This window comes from Lineus longissimus, chromosome 11 (assembly GCF_910592395.1).
Source record: "Lineus longissimus chromosome 11, tnLinLong1.2, whole genome shotgun sequence".
NCBI lineage: Eukaryota > Metazoa > Nemertea > Pilidiophora > Heteronemertea > Lineidae > Lineus > Lineus longissimus.
The window spans coordinates 7,462,727-7,477,739 of NC_088318.1; the positions used below are offsets into that span (position 1 = coordinate 7,462,727).

The window sequence follows — 15,013 nt, forward strand, 5'->3', positions numbered from 1 at the left end:
AAAGCCCTTCATCAAATATCTTAGCATACATTTGTTATACTATTGTTTCTATTACTAATTGCTGCCAAAATTTACATACATAATTTCTAATCATCGTATTTTGATTCTAATCACTTGCTGGCCAAGACAATCAATCCAATAAATCTTTATTTTCCTACAAACATTCTTGTTACTCATTCTCTTCTCAAAGCCAGTACTCTATAGGGAACACAACCAGAGCATCGATAATGGCACCGACCAATGGTGGCAACAATACATATAGTGTCCTACCAGTCCATTCTGAAACGAACTACATTGTATATAAAGTTTTCTCTGTCCGTGGAGGAGAAAAACTGACAATATCGAGTTTGCTCTGTGGTGAAGGGCAATACCAATGAGTTACTTTACATCAAATCAGTGTTCAAATGATGGAGAACCATTATCGCTAGAGCTATGAAGCAGGTCTGCTTCATTAAATAGAGGCTATTCATATGACATTATCAGCGGCCATGCTGGAGAAAAATGGGCAGATCTGGCGGGATACTGACACTACCATATACACATTACGCGTCATTGGAGCATCTTGCCACGACTGGGTCATCCTTCTTCCAATATGGTCCCCGCGTGACATCCCTGAATAGCCTCTATGCTCGCTAACACTGCAGCCATACTTATGCCAACAGCGAAGCTACCAGGCCGTCAGGCCTCTAGTTTAACCTTGGTAGCGCCGGTCCCGTCTGCATATGTCAATACACACACACTATGCACATCGCCATGTGCCGGTCCCGCGTATATACGTTAGTCTAATGTGCACAATACACTGCCGGTCCCGTCTAGATCCGTTTCAGACACGTGCGGTACAATCATTATAATTTATTTCAACTAATCAGAGAATAGAATGATCATTAGCCCGCATTTATTTCACAGGAAGTACTAAGGTATCGCGGTACGTCTTGATATTTTGTTTTTGTTCCCTAACAACGGCTGAAAATGAGTTTGTTTGCCGTAGTTACGATCTGAACGGCGCGAATTTTAAAAATGGCGGCGCCCATCGCTGAAGTTGATGAATTGAAAATTAGGCTATTTATCGCGAGGTATTTCTTGCTAATGATTCAGACGATGAATTTGGGGGATTTACAGATGATGAGGATGAAAATGGAGTGGATTTAAATGATTTAGAAGCCGAGAATGATAGGCTTGATGAAATGTAATGTTGGCCTGTGTTGGCAGCCCTGCTTTGGGTTCTTTCATCGCTACAAGGACCACAACAGTACAAGGCTGCTTGGCGGAGGTGGAATGCACGCAAACAACAGGGACAGCCTTCCAGCTCGGAATCAGGATCTGACAGTGACGATGACATGTCTGAGCATGAGGGAGAGGACATCGGTGAGGAGTACTTAGAGTGATGGGGGGGGGGGGGGGGGGCACAATCTTGTAAATAAGTGAACTGACTAAGTGTAATGACACAATCTTGTAAATAAGTGAACTAACTTTGCAGAGTTTGGAAACCTTTTTTTCGATATCAAATAAGGATAGGATTATTACTGAACTTTATGATTCCATGATGATTAGCCTGATGCGAGTCAATAGATCAAGGGAACAGACCAAGCTACAGTAGCAGGCCTATGATTGAGTGAGATAAATTGGCTGTATTGTTCACAGTTGATTCAATTATGGCTAATGTTACTGTTTTTTTCTTTTAATTAATATTCATGGCAATAACTTTCCATTTTGAGCTTTGCTTTTAGTCTCAATATCCCCCAAACAGAACCCAATATAATATTTTCAAAACCATCCTTTAAAAACAGCTGATTTTACCCGGCTGTTATAAAACGCGGATTCCGCGGAAATCCGCGGAATCCGCGCGTACCTGGTTCCCCTGGCTACCGTCAGATGTAGTGGTAGTCGTTCACACGCTCTCTGCACGGTCACTGCACGCAGCACGAATTTAGAGAACTAAATCGTTCCGTAATAACTGTATTTCATTACATTATTTTGAGGGAAGGTAAGTACTATAAACAGACACTGTGGACTGAAATACAGACAGGACTGTTATTCTATTAATCACATATACATTGTACTACGGTTTTTGAATTTTTTTTACCAAGGATGAATCGTCGCCTGAAGATGGCTAAAGATGGCTAAATTAGCCCCACTGCTGCTGCCTATAGTCCCCACCGCATTTTGGTATATTCATTAAATAAAATACCACCATGCGAATGGTTAATTGACAAGGACATTTAAATAAGCCTGGTTATCATTTCATGTCGGATTAAACGTAAACTGAATCACACACTACGCTGGGCGATCTTCGGTCCGAGTAGCTAGACCTACCATCGAGAGTCTAAGAATGTTCCAGAAGGGCGCCAATGGCTAATATTCATAAAAAACGAGGAAAAGTTTTTACTTTAAACTTCATGTATACCATACATTTACACTAGCCATCTCTGTAGAACAATGTAGTAAAAAGCATATTAGCACATGATATAATTACAGTTGGCTGGCATTGATTATTGTATGTTGGAGCTCTCGGCCTAGCGATAGATCGAAACACAGTTATCATTACATCTGACTACCACTACATCTGACGGTGGCCAGCGGAACCAGGTACGCGCGGATTCCGCAGATTTCCGCGGAATCCGCGTTTTATAACAGCCGGATTTTACCTGTCACCCCATCTCACCAACGTTAACAAACTGAATAGATCGATTCAAGCCTCACCCAGCCAATCAGAGCAGTCCTACACTATGACGCGCCGTGACGTCACGGCAGAGAAGGGTGTTTCTGCAATATACACTCGCCCATTGTACATAGGCAGTTTCATGCAAATGGCCGTCTGGGTTACGCTATCGATGATCCGCATCTAACTGACGATTTCAGGGGATTAGTTACGGGAATGCGCAATGATATTTGTTCTGAAGTTTGGGAATAGATCGTATTTGATTGAGATGCCATTAGAATTTCCAGAATGTGCGAAATTCGCCGTAAATCGATTGTTGAAGTGGGCCGGTGTGATTTTTTCTCTCACGAAAACTATTGTCGATCCTGCGGTTGCAAATGCCGGTATTTTGTTATTGTTTACTCATATCAATAAATTATTGGTACAGAACTGACGGGAAGATACTTGTCTCTCTGAATATCATAGGTTTTCCTGACGTAAACCTTCGCATTCTCGCTAAAAATGCGATTATCTGCACCTTACCCATACTGACGCAATTTTTGGGGAATTCCCCGGCATACACACGTGGCGTTACACATGTACTGACCGGCAGTGTATTGTTGCAGTGCTTTGACGTCGTCGGCATGGCGTACCGAGAGTGCACAATTTATATGTGGCACTACGAGGGTTAAGCTCTTTCTGAATCCAGAATCCAACTGTATATTGGATGTGGTCAAAATTTTTGTCCATGCCGTTCCGTCGAGAAATCTTCCGAGAACTAGCTTTTCTTGTGTATGAAGTCATCAATCTATGTGCAATCTGAGAGCAATGCGTTATCGACGATGGAAAACGGCACATTCTTCCTGTTTCTCGGCAAACGGGATGGCGAAAACCTGTTTCTTGGTCAGATGAGGACACGAACGCAATTTATTGAGAAACTTGTACTCAGTTTGTAGTTGTACATGTATCTCAGTGGGTCGGTTCTCGACCGGTGCAGGAAAAACTCTATTTCTGCAGATGGCTGGACTCCTGCCTTCAGGATTTAGTCTCCTTTTCAGCTCTACAAGCAATGAACTTTGTTGTGGCACTTGGTATTTCAACTACCAACGTGGATCGTAGTGGAAATACCAAATATTACAGTTCATAGTAGAACTACCATCAATTTACCACCAACTTTCATAGTTCAACTACCATCACAGATCGTAGTAAAACTATCAAATAATTGGTTCGTTGTAGAACCCCATAGAAAAAGTAACTGGAATCCCACTGATAATCCCGGAGGGAATGACTGGGAATCCACTGGGAATCCCATCGGGAATTATGGTTGGGGTTTTTGGGCGGGATGCCAGGATTTTTACTGGGATCCCGGTGGGATAGGACTGGGATCCTGCTGGGATAGCACTGGGATCCTGCATGGTCATGCGTCCTGGTCCGGCATGCAGACTACCATACTTTATGCTGCTGTACTTCCAGAGAAAAGCTATAGCTGTGCGAATAAAAACAGAACAATAACAAAATGAATTCCATGGTTCAATTGATATATTTCCCGTCTTATTTCAATTAATTATCATTATCATGTTTTCCAAAAACGTATTGGTTGTTCTTGATGGCCCTTGTCTTATCATTTAATTTCATCACAATCTTGTCCATCCACATTGTGTCCTTTTCTTCTTCGGAAGAAGTTTTAAAGATCCTGAAGATGTGAGCTGAAAAGACACAATCAAATGTCTTGCTAAATGTCATGACTGTGAATGTTCATGTATGTATTCTCCATTGTACATGTTCAATAAATTATGAGAACTGGTATGAGAATTAATGACGACTGTATTGTGTTCATTTTTCCTTCGCACTCCCTTCCTTTGAATACTAACAGGAAATGATTTGACCAAAGATGTCTCACCCAACACATTCAACACTTTTCATCAAGTACTTACATCTCAATGCTCTATGTTTATTCACATCGAGGGCCACCTTGTTCTGCTGCTTGCAATATATCGACAGGTTCTGGTTTCCTTACTGACCAGCAACTCCAGCAAGGTCAGCGCGAGCTTTTCTGCAGTCCTGCTCATCTTTTCCGCGAGCTGCAGCCTCTTTGCATTTACACGGACACCAAATCTGGAGTCACCCATGTATGCAAGATCTGAAATAATAAGATGTCCTGAATAAGAAGACATCATCACAGCACTCACTGACGGAATTATTCGAAGTGAAGACGAGGACAACTTTCCACATTTTCATCTTGGCAATAAACATCTTTCACACACATCTTGAGACGAATTGACCACCTGATGTCTAGCATGAAACATGTTGTAATTTTTGCAACACTTACCCTCTCCATCATCATCAGCCACGTTCACTACTTGGTCTGCATCACCAGTTTGGAGTTGGACATCCGCTTGCGTATCTGTACGTGAAGAGTAGTAAAATACTAATAAACATTTAAAGCAAATCTGAGGGTGTCATATATCACACCCTCTAATAGAAATCTGCCCGATTCTTATAAAAACTGGCTCTTAAACTACAATTGTAAGCTGATTATCGACATTTTGAGACAGGGAATGAACTTAATGGACATTTTGTAGAGTGCCAGGATGATCAGTAGAAATCAGTAAAAATGTGTCAGACTGACACTTCAATCATGAATTAACATGTCTCCTCCAAAATTTTAGCAGGCCATGTTGTGGTTGCATGACTTTACTTGATAATTAAAAATAGGAAGGCTGGTTTCAGTAACAGAATGAACTTTGGACCTACCTTTCGGAACGGACCTACATGCAATGCTGTCTTCTTCTAGGTTTTCAAAGAAGTACATAGTCCCATGTGTGCTGCATTGTCAGGTTAAGAAGCCAAATATGCTGACATATCTTCAACCCCTGATGAGGACCTTTCAGGTATTCAGTAGTGAAGGTATGTATATGGTCATATTAACTAATAACAAAAACTTGTTTTTTTCTAATAACCATGTCATTGCTCTATATACAACTGATGCCTACTGTGCATTTTTAGGATGCATCTCTCTCCTTGGTATGCGATATACCTGTACTGTCATACTGAGTATGTCATTTGCATTACCAACACAAATTTGGGGGTTGATGATTGATGGTTTGCATACAGTGGGATAAAAGGTGACCTGAACTTATTCCATCAATTGGTAACTGAATCCCGGGAACTGAATATCAACATACCTTTGAAATGATAATACTAAAATGGTTCTGTCTTATTGCAGGATTGAAAGTGATGACTCCTTTTGGTGAAAAAACATTCAAGGGGCATCTTCTGATGGTTTGCCTGGATCTTCCGGCACGTGCAATGGTGGCCAATATGAAGCAATTCAACGGGAAAGTCGCGTGTAATGTTTGTTTCGACAAAGGTGACCAACGTTCTGAAAATCTCATGCACATTTACTACCATTTCAATGAAGACTGCCTGATGAGGGCATATGAATCAATTATACAGGATGCTGAAACAGCTACCGCCAATAACATGGCTGTGAGTATATTATAGCATCAAATTAGTTGTATATCGCAAGTTTGGTTCAGCTTTTATAGTATTTCACTTCGAACTAGCTTTAACCCAATGGAGCCTATTCGGCCGATTTCGTTTTTGCTATGGCTTCCTGATCGTTCGATTTCGTTCGCCTAGACTGTGCATCAGAAGCGCTACCATGAGCGCCGCCTGCAAACTAAAATGTGGATTATTTTCTCAGATCCAGGTACCTGATGGCCTAAGCTGTTAAATGCATGGAATTTTCGGGTATGTTGCTGTACAAAGTATTGGTCAAATTTTTACTGAACAATGGCGCTCAACCGAGCATTATTCACTGCTGAGGACATAATTGATCAGCTTTCAGATGCTGACCATGCTGATTTTCCAAGTGGGCTTGACAGCGATGGGTCGGACATCGATATTCGAGGCGGATTTACGGTAAGGGGTCACTTTTAGGGGGTCATGAGGGTCGAAGTGAGGGATATGTATTGTGAGCAGATTTGACGCATGTTTACCATGTTTACTGTGCATGTATACATGCACAATACGGCGAGTGTGTGCAACCAATAATTTTGGCGGTTCGGCTGTGGTCTACCATGTGCTGAGGGTCGGCCTGGCCGATATTCGGCTGATCAGGGAAGTGGACCAGGAAATTATTTGGGGTACATTTTGTGAGTATTTGAAACACCTTTTTTTTTTGTAACATCATTTTCAATGCGCAGTACACTGAAAGGAAAGGGTTAATTTTCCATAAATTGAATAATTTACCCCATATAGATTTGTGAATTCAATAACAGCTTCATTTTGGCACAAAAAATGACTGCATTCTGCCTTTGGTGCCCATTTTAGGCAAATTTCAATTTTTTGACCGTTTCTGGGTTTGGAAGGGGTTAATTTTCGTTATATGGAGAAAAAAAACACCTGAGATGCCTCCCAATGTCTTGTTTGGGTCATGAATGATAAAATAAACACAACTTGTAGTACATTATCTTTTACTTTTTATATCTCTTTTTTCAAAAATCGACAGTATGTCATCTTCTGGTAAAAAAGCTGAAATGCTCCAGGGAAATACAGGTAAATTTATTGTAACGTCTAGGATCTATTGGGTTAAGCCATATTTGATTAAGACTATGGCTCTTCTGCCATTTCTGCAGTGTACAATAGTACAATAGTGTACATTGTATTGTAATATACAATAGTAGGGATTGATCCCAAGTTAATTACATGTAGGTTATTTTATGTTTATTGCTTTTGCAGGAAAGGGGAATAAAAGGTGCATCAGTCCTGGCAGCTCTGAAGGAGGTTGACCTCACCAAAGCATTCCCTGCTGATTGGATGCATTGTGTGCTTCTTGGTGTTGTTAAAGCTCTGCTAAGATTTTGGCTGAACACAAAATACCGCAATTACCATGAGGAATTTTACATTGGAAACAAGGTGAGAAAACCAATTGGCCACTTCTGTAGCATGAATGGCAGCTATGTTTCTTTCTGTTCTCTTTGTCCTGATGCCTTGTCATGTCTTGTCTTTACAATGTTCTCTCTACATGTGTATCTGTTGCAGTCCTCAGTTACAGGGTTCTAAAGCACATCCAGACGTCTTGCATGGTTATTGTTGATTGTTGATTGTCTAATTTATTGCTTGTTATCTGTTTAAATTTTAGATTGCACTCCTGGAAACGAGATTCATGAAAATTCAAGTGCCTGATTTCGTTGCTTGAAGACCGAGGAGCTTATCAGAAAGTCAGCACTGGAAAGGTATGTTTTTGGATTGAGGCAGACAAAAGATAGGTTTTAATACTTTAGAACAATCATTTATAAGGATACCTAGTGTCTTAGAAATGCCTTCCTATCCATGTCGCACTGATGTCCTTAATATTCAGTTATGTTCTGATCCTGGGCATTACACTCAATATTCTGAGTTGAAAAGAGGACACGAGTTCATCATAAGTGGATAAACAGATTGTGAATACATTATATTTTCAACGACGGAATGTCGAGAATGGTTGATGCTCTTTTCGGTTCCAGTTCTTCAGGGAGTACTGCAGCCTGAACCCTACCTCCACCACTGTATGCTGGTGTCTACTATGGGTTTACTGACGAAAGAAGTAGTAGCTCAAAAGGAAATCATGTATGCAGAGGAATTGCTCCTAGACTATTGTAGAGTGTATCCTAGCATATACGGTAAGCCTGGGGTTTATGAGGCTCATTCTGAACCCAGTTGAAATGGGAATTCTACTATTTTCATATCGAGATAAAAATACTCTTTCTAATGTAAAGCAGAATACTTTTAAAAAGAACGGTTTTGCTAGAACATAAAATGCAATCTTTTAAGAATATATCACTTAATGATGTCTTTTCCGGAATTGTCAGACAGACGATCAATGTTCATCTCCTGCGACATCTGCCACATTTATGAGACTATATGGACCTCTCTTCCATTTTTCGAACTTCGGCTTCGAGTCGATGAATTCAGCACTGAAAAGCATGATCCATGGCAGTTGACACATAAATAGTCAGGTAAGTCTAATGGACATTTTAAAATTTAGACCACTGGTACATGTATTTATAGGAGAATTTGCCAGATCTTTTTATCCAGACTGTAATATTTTTTTCAAGATGAGGCTCATCTGTGTATTTTTCATGTAAAATGCTTAATTATAATATTCATAAATTTCAGATTTCCTTTGCCGTTGGAGTGACGAAATCTCTTCCAAACTTGCTGAAAAAACTCACCATCACCTTGGAAGACAGGAATATGCAGGTTTTGTTTCAAAACCTATCAAAAAGAGTCGTCAGGTATGCACATAATGAGGTATCGGCATTTTAATAGGTGGCGCTGGGTGTTAACCCGGGTATGAGCTTAATTTTTTGATAAGTCCCAAGCGACCAAACCAACATGTGACGCAACAAACGCCCAACACTTGCATTCATTTTGCGATTTGATTTAGCGTGCTATTTTTCTCACAGCGTAACAGGGTGTCTGACCCAATAATACTATGATGCACGATGTAACAGGCAAATTGATGCCACGTCATTTCCAGTTGCAAGGGGGTCTGGTCATTAATTGACCATATTATGCAATACCCGTGTTAACAGTACCCAGCGCCACCTCGTGGCGTTGTTTCGCCGGTACCTCATTGTTAAGAGAACTCACCTGTTGCCTAAAGAAGTGTAAATGAATCATTGCTCATTTAGTAGTTGTCAATAATGCAGATTTCCATTGTACAAATCAATCAATTAAAGCTGTCAGTAGATTTCTGGACCACAAGGATAATTTTGATGTACGGTAATATAAACTGGACAGTTAGATGTCCATTTATGTTTCACTTAATTTAGCAACTCCAAAGCAAATTATGAAATTCCACTATGTTGTATTTTGACAACAGATTTGAACAGGCCTAAGTGTACAGATCACAGTACTTTTTGAATTTTCAAATTTGGTCAAGTGGTTTTGATTTGATGGCACGGTCAATATAAGGAAAGTTGTCCATTTCGGGAACAATATTCATGTACTTAATTAGTGTATCGAATTATCAATTTCTTCTGACGATTTCAAGACAAAAAGTATCATATCTAAAGTTTAAACAGCTGCAATTCAGTTATTTCAAGGATTGGAACAACTAAATTTGGCATGTTGGCTATTTTGGGTATGCCAAGTTCAAATCTGTCGTCAATTTTTTAAAAAAGATGTATTAATTAGTGATTAATTAGCATATTTAATAACCAAATTAGCATATTTATTGGTCAATTTCACTGAAATGCAAAGATTTAGTGAATGTAACACAATCAAATGAAATGAAAATACCTGTTTCAGTAACTTTTTTTTTCAGTTCATGTCTTGGCTTATCGATACTTGGGGTTGTAGGTCTTATCTTAGATACATAGGGGGTGCTACCAGTCAGTACAAGTCAAATGGGCGGGGGGGCGCCACCAGTCAAAATCGGGTAATAATACACTTTCAGCATATCAGTGGTTGCAGTATTAAGTTCCGATCCTCAACGGATTTTGCTTATTATTGTTTCCAGGACTCATTTCAGCCGCATAGTGGAACAACCAGTCTATTCAAGTCAAATAGGGGGCGCCACCAGTCCATTTAAGTTGAAAAGGGGGCGCTGCCAGTGTAAATCCACATTCCACAAACACCAGGGGTTGATCGGGTACTGTGAGTATATGGCTTGTCATATATCAAAAACTCAGCAAATAGCATAAGGCTCCTTTCATTTCAAGGAGGGACTTCTGTAAGAAACCAGAGGGTTAAGATGTATAACACTACAATGTATAAAAATAACACAATTGAATTACCATCATTCCAGGCGTTTTTGCATCTTATTCTGACATAAACCCAAGAAATTCCCGTCTGGAAGTTTGTTACCTGGCATGAAACTGATGTTATATCATATATGCGGCTCAAAAAGTTAACTAAAACCGCATAGAATTCATCTTAAATGATTTGTTTTGAAAAACTTCCTGGAAAAAACAAAAGTCAGCTGGGACAACCTGCTACCCCTCCATGGACGATCCAGTAATATATTAACCAATCAGATCGCGAGGTCGCGAACAAAAGAGCAACGCGCAGGGTTACTTCCGCTAACATCAATTATGAACTCGCTCAACGTCATCGATAATGTATTCACGCAGTTCAAAACAGAGTAGGAAAATGGGATAGGTGGTGTTCAAATGCTTCGTGTGAGTAAGTTTACGATCAAAATTTCTTACGGGGTCGATGATTTGAGGCAGAAAGACTTACTTTTCATGGTGATTCCGTCCAATCTGGAAAATATTTCGCGGTTTGATGATATTTTGCGGCCGATTTTGGCGAATTTCAGCGGCTTACAACTTTGTTGTTTTTCCTCGAAATGACTCCGTGTTTCGTCACACATATATTGTAACAAGCCTGCTGATTGGTCAGAAACTTGCATGGGATTCCCATGCCGCGATGACCCGCGGAATTTGAGTTGAAAAGGGGGGTTTCCCGGCGCTGTGCGGGCCCGATCGGGAAAAATTGCCCATTTCCTTACAAGAAATGGCCATTTTGTTAGTTCATACTTACCTATGGAACACTTTTGCATGTTACTCCATTTGGGCTCAAACACAAGAGTATCCCTTTAATTTTCTAAAGGGAGAACTGAGTTAACAGCTCGGCCGCCAGGCGGCGCCCTGACCGATCCCGCGAGATCGCGCCGATCTCATGCCGCCATATTCAGTCTTACTCTTGAGCGTTAACAAAGAGTATGTCCCGTTTGTGGGGACGGCGGGAGGGCCGTGTTCCATAGGTTAGTATGAACTAACAAAATGGCCATTTCTTGTAAGGAAATGGGCATTTTGTGTCATTCAAACTTACCTATGGAACACTTTTGCATCGAATCCCAGCAACCTATTGGAGGTGGGAAACGAGGACTTACCTAAGGCTGAGCTGTTGTTCCATCAAGGAGGCACCACCGGCATATTAGCTAAGGAGGACCGCCAGGGGAAAGAAATGGGGAGAACCGGGGGACCGGTATTTTGATCTCGGTATTACAATCGAATTATAGAGAGTAATAGACCCATTCTCCGGAAAGCGCTAGAATTGCATAATAAAACCATCTTCTTTCCGGCAACAGAGCTTAGAGCAAGTAAGGCATGTTCGAGGTTGTAGAATGAGTTATTGCTAAACAACAATAAGAAATTGCGTCCTTTCTAGTCTACTAGGGGTTGCCTGGATTGTTGAAGATAGGGCATATCAAAAATGGCGCAAGATGCGCGTTTGACTCTTCAATCGGGCTCCCCCCCCTATTTTGATCTAGCCAGAATCAAACAACATGCCCCACGGACACAATTGGGCCGATTGTGTGCATGCCATCTACAAGGGAAGAAACGTCTCGTAGGTAGAAACGAGAGAATGTGGAGTGATTACTCCAACATGCAGCGGAAACGACTTCTTGAAGAGCAACTCCTCGGTAGTTAGCCCAGGAGGTGGCTAGTGCTCTAACTTCGTGCGCTGAGATGTTAGCTAGCGCACGAAGATCAGAGGAAGTCTTCAAGGTGTTGTAGGAAAGACGAATAGTCTCCACAATCCACCTTGAAATAGTGGCGGCCGCTATCTCTCCTTTATTTCCCTCCTTATAGGACAAAAACAAACGCTCTCTCCCCTGGCGGATACCGGGAGGTTTTGTCCTATTTATGTAGAACTTTAGGGCCCTGACGGGACATAAAGTTCTGTCAGGAAGATCATAAGAGATCATTCCTGACAGAGAGGGAATAGTAACCGGGGGCCGAGAGGCGGCCGGTCCCTGGTTCTTCGCCAGAAAGCCTGGTATGAAAGCCAGGATAACCTCCCCTCCCTCTCTAAAAGCCAGCTTCTTAAAAGAAAGTGCATGGAGCTCTGATCTCCGTTGGGCGGTAGCCAAGGCTACTAGAAAGACCGTTTTGAGTGTCAGATATTTCATGGATGAAATAGACATGGGTTCAAAAGGATGCCTCATGAGCACCTTAAGGACAACAGAAAGGTCCCATTTAGGGGTGTTGTGAACCGGTCTAGGACGCTCTAATAACATTCCTCTGAAAAGAGGGGTTATTTGGTCCTCCCAACGAAGATCCCAGGTGCTTAAGACACGGAGGGTAGAAGCGATGGCGGGCTTGTACCCTTTTATAGCCGTGACAGATAGTTGTCTTTCCGTGAATAATTCAATAAGGAAATCAACTAATCTGTATATAGAGGGAGAGATCGGATTAACTCCGTTCTCCCTGCACCAGGAAGTGAAGGTAGACCACTTTCCTTGATACACATCAAGGGTAGACACCCTTTGAGGTGCGGACATGCGTTTGACAGTGATGTCCGAAAAGCCTCTCTGGTGGAGATGCAACTGGATAAGTTCCAGGCGTGAAACTTGAAAAATCCAGGGTTCTGGTGGTAGCATCTCCCCAGGGGGTGCCACAGGAGGTGCTTCCAAGTAGGAAGACTCCTGGGGTGGTCTATCAGGAGCTCCAGCAAGGCTGGGAACCAGGCCTGATTTGGCCAGCAAGGTGCGATGAGAGTTATTCTCACCGGGTGGCTGGTCAAGATCTTGTTCAGGACTGGTTGGATGAGAGGGAGGGGTGGAAACGCATATGCGTTCAGCCCGACCCAAGAGGCTGTAAGGCTGTCGACTTCTAGGGCCTCTTCGTCCGGAAGTGGAGATTAATAGATGGGAAGGCGATTGTTCAGCCTGGTGGCGAACAGATCTCCAAGGTCGGCACAAAGATGGTAAAGCTCCCAAGTTAGCTGGCAAAGAATGCCGGACTTTGTGCCTCCCTGTCTCCTGACATATGCTACTACTGTAGAATTGTCTGAGAACAGGGTTACTCTCCGATTCTTCAGGTGAAGGGAAAGAGCCCTCACAGCAAGAAGGACAGCCTTCATTTTCCAATATATTTATTGAAAGAATGGTCTCCTCCCTTGTCCATAGACCCCTTATGGACATGTCCCCGTTGTTCAGATGTGCTCCCCACCCTAGTAGAGAAGCATCTGTGAACAGGGACACTTCTGGGGGCGGTGGAGCAAGATCTACACCGCTTTGGAGACGAGTCTCCGACTCCCAGAAGTTCCAGACGTTCTTGAGTAGGTATTGAGGTATCAATACCAACTTGTCTAATGGGTCCCTGTGGGGTTTCCATAGAGACATTAGAAACCTCTGGATGGGACGCATATATAGACGGCCAAGAGGGATTTGGTCTGCTGCCGAATTCAGAAGTCCCAAAAGGCTCAAGCATCGCCTTGCGGAAGCTTGAGTCCTTCCTCTGAATTCTGCGACGAGATGAAGAATTTTCTTTATCTTGTCTAGGGGGGGGGCAGCATTTTCCCTATGGCCGTAAGGAACCGAACTCCAACGTAAACGAAGTATTGGGATGGTATGAATTCTGACTTTGTTTCGTTGATAATCCAACCTGCGGAAACTACTTTTTGCTTTAGAACCTGAAGTTGTTGCAGTAGTAGTTCCCGCGATTTGCAACGGAGTAGCCAATCGTCGAGGTAGTGATGGAGCTTGAACCCATCACGTGAAAGGGAGCGACGAAGGCTGTGACTATCATCGTAAAAATTAGGGGTGCTGATGCCAGACCGAACGGCAGGGCCCTGAATTGATACGTCTTTCCTTCGTAATGGACTCGAAGGAAGTGTTGATAGTCTGGATGGATCGGTACATGTAAGTACGCATCCGTTAAATCCATCGATACCGCCCAATCGTTGGGCTGTATCGCCGTTGCTATAGACCTGGTGGTTTCGATCTTGAAATGGGGAACATTCGAGAAGGTGTTTAACCTGGAAAGGTCTATGATCAGCCTCCATGTCCCTGCTTTCTTGGGAACCAAGAAAACGTGGCTGTAAAAGCCGGGGGAACATGGATTTTGAAGGACCTGGATAGCTTGCTTCTCCAGTAATGTCGCGACCTCTGCTTGGAGGGCAGAGGCCTTGACTGGGTCCTTCGGTGGCTGAACTGGGGTTGGATATATGGTAGTCGGGGGGGGGGGGGGGGGGTACGGTTGAAATCTAGTTTCACTCCGTACCTCAACATGTTTGGGACTGGGGACCCCTTTGGGCACCAATCGTCCCAAATGTCTGCAAATTTTTGCAGACGGCCCCCGACTACCGTAGTCGACTCCTTTTTGCGTCCGGGAGGTGAAAGGAGGGGGAGTCACTTCTTCCGGCCTGCACCCCTTGGACGAAAGGAGTGCTTAGTCGGACCGGATCCACCCTGGTTAGAGGAAGTATTTTTCCTCTTTCCAGTCCGGCGACCCTCCGCTTCCCATCGGAAGGATCCAGCAGGAGCAGGCTGACTAGGCGGGGTAGGCCCAGGCAGGGTCTGCCTGGCGTACGGGATTGAACCCGATGCCTGCTGGGGCCTCTCTATCTTTCTAGCGTTAGGTATGGAGGTCG

The 15,013-nt window shown here is 42.7% G+C and overlaps 1 protein-coding gene and 1 long non-coding RNA gene across 2 annotated transcripts in view; one reads left to right on the forward strand and one right to left on the reverse strand.

Moving 5' to 3' along the window:
* Positions 1-4,593: 4,593 nt before the first annotated feature.
* Positions 4,594-15,013, reverse strand: part of LOC135496013 (probable RNA polymerase II nuclear localization protein SLC7A6OS) — a 185,206-nt gene continuing 174,786 nt past the window's right edge. Inside the window, exons 6-7 of the mRNA XM_064785117.1 lie at positions 4,968-5,042; positions 4,594-4,778 (exon numbers count right to left, since the gene is read on the reverse strand). Of these exons, the coding sequence (XP_064641187.1) occupies positions 4,594-4,778; positions 4,968-5,042 (260 nt within the window). The remainder of the gene's footprint in view (positions 4,779-4,967; positions 5,043-15,013) is intronic.
* On the forward strand, positions 8,162-8,877 carry LOC135495773 (uncharacterized). Its single transcript, XR_010448595.1, has 3 exons — positions 8,162-8,304; positions 8,494-8,640; positions 8,801-8,877. It is a non-coding gene; the product is annotated as an uncharacterized LOC135495773 (long non-coding RNA).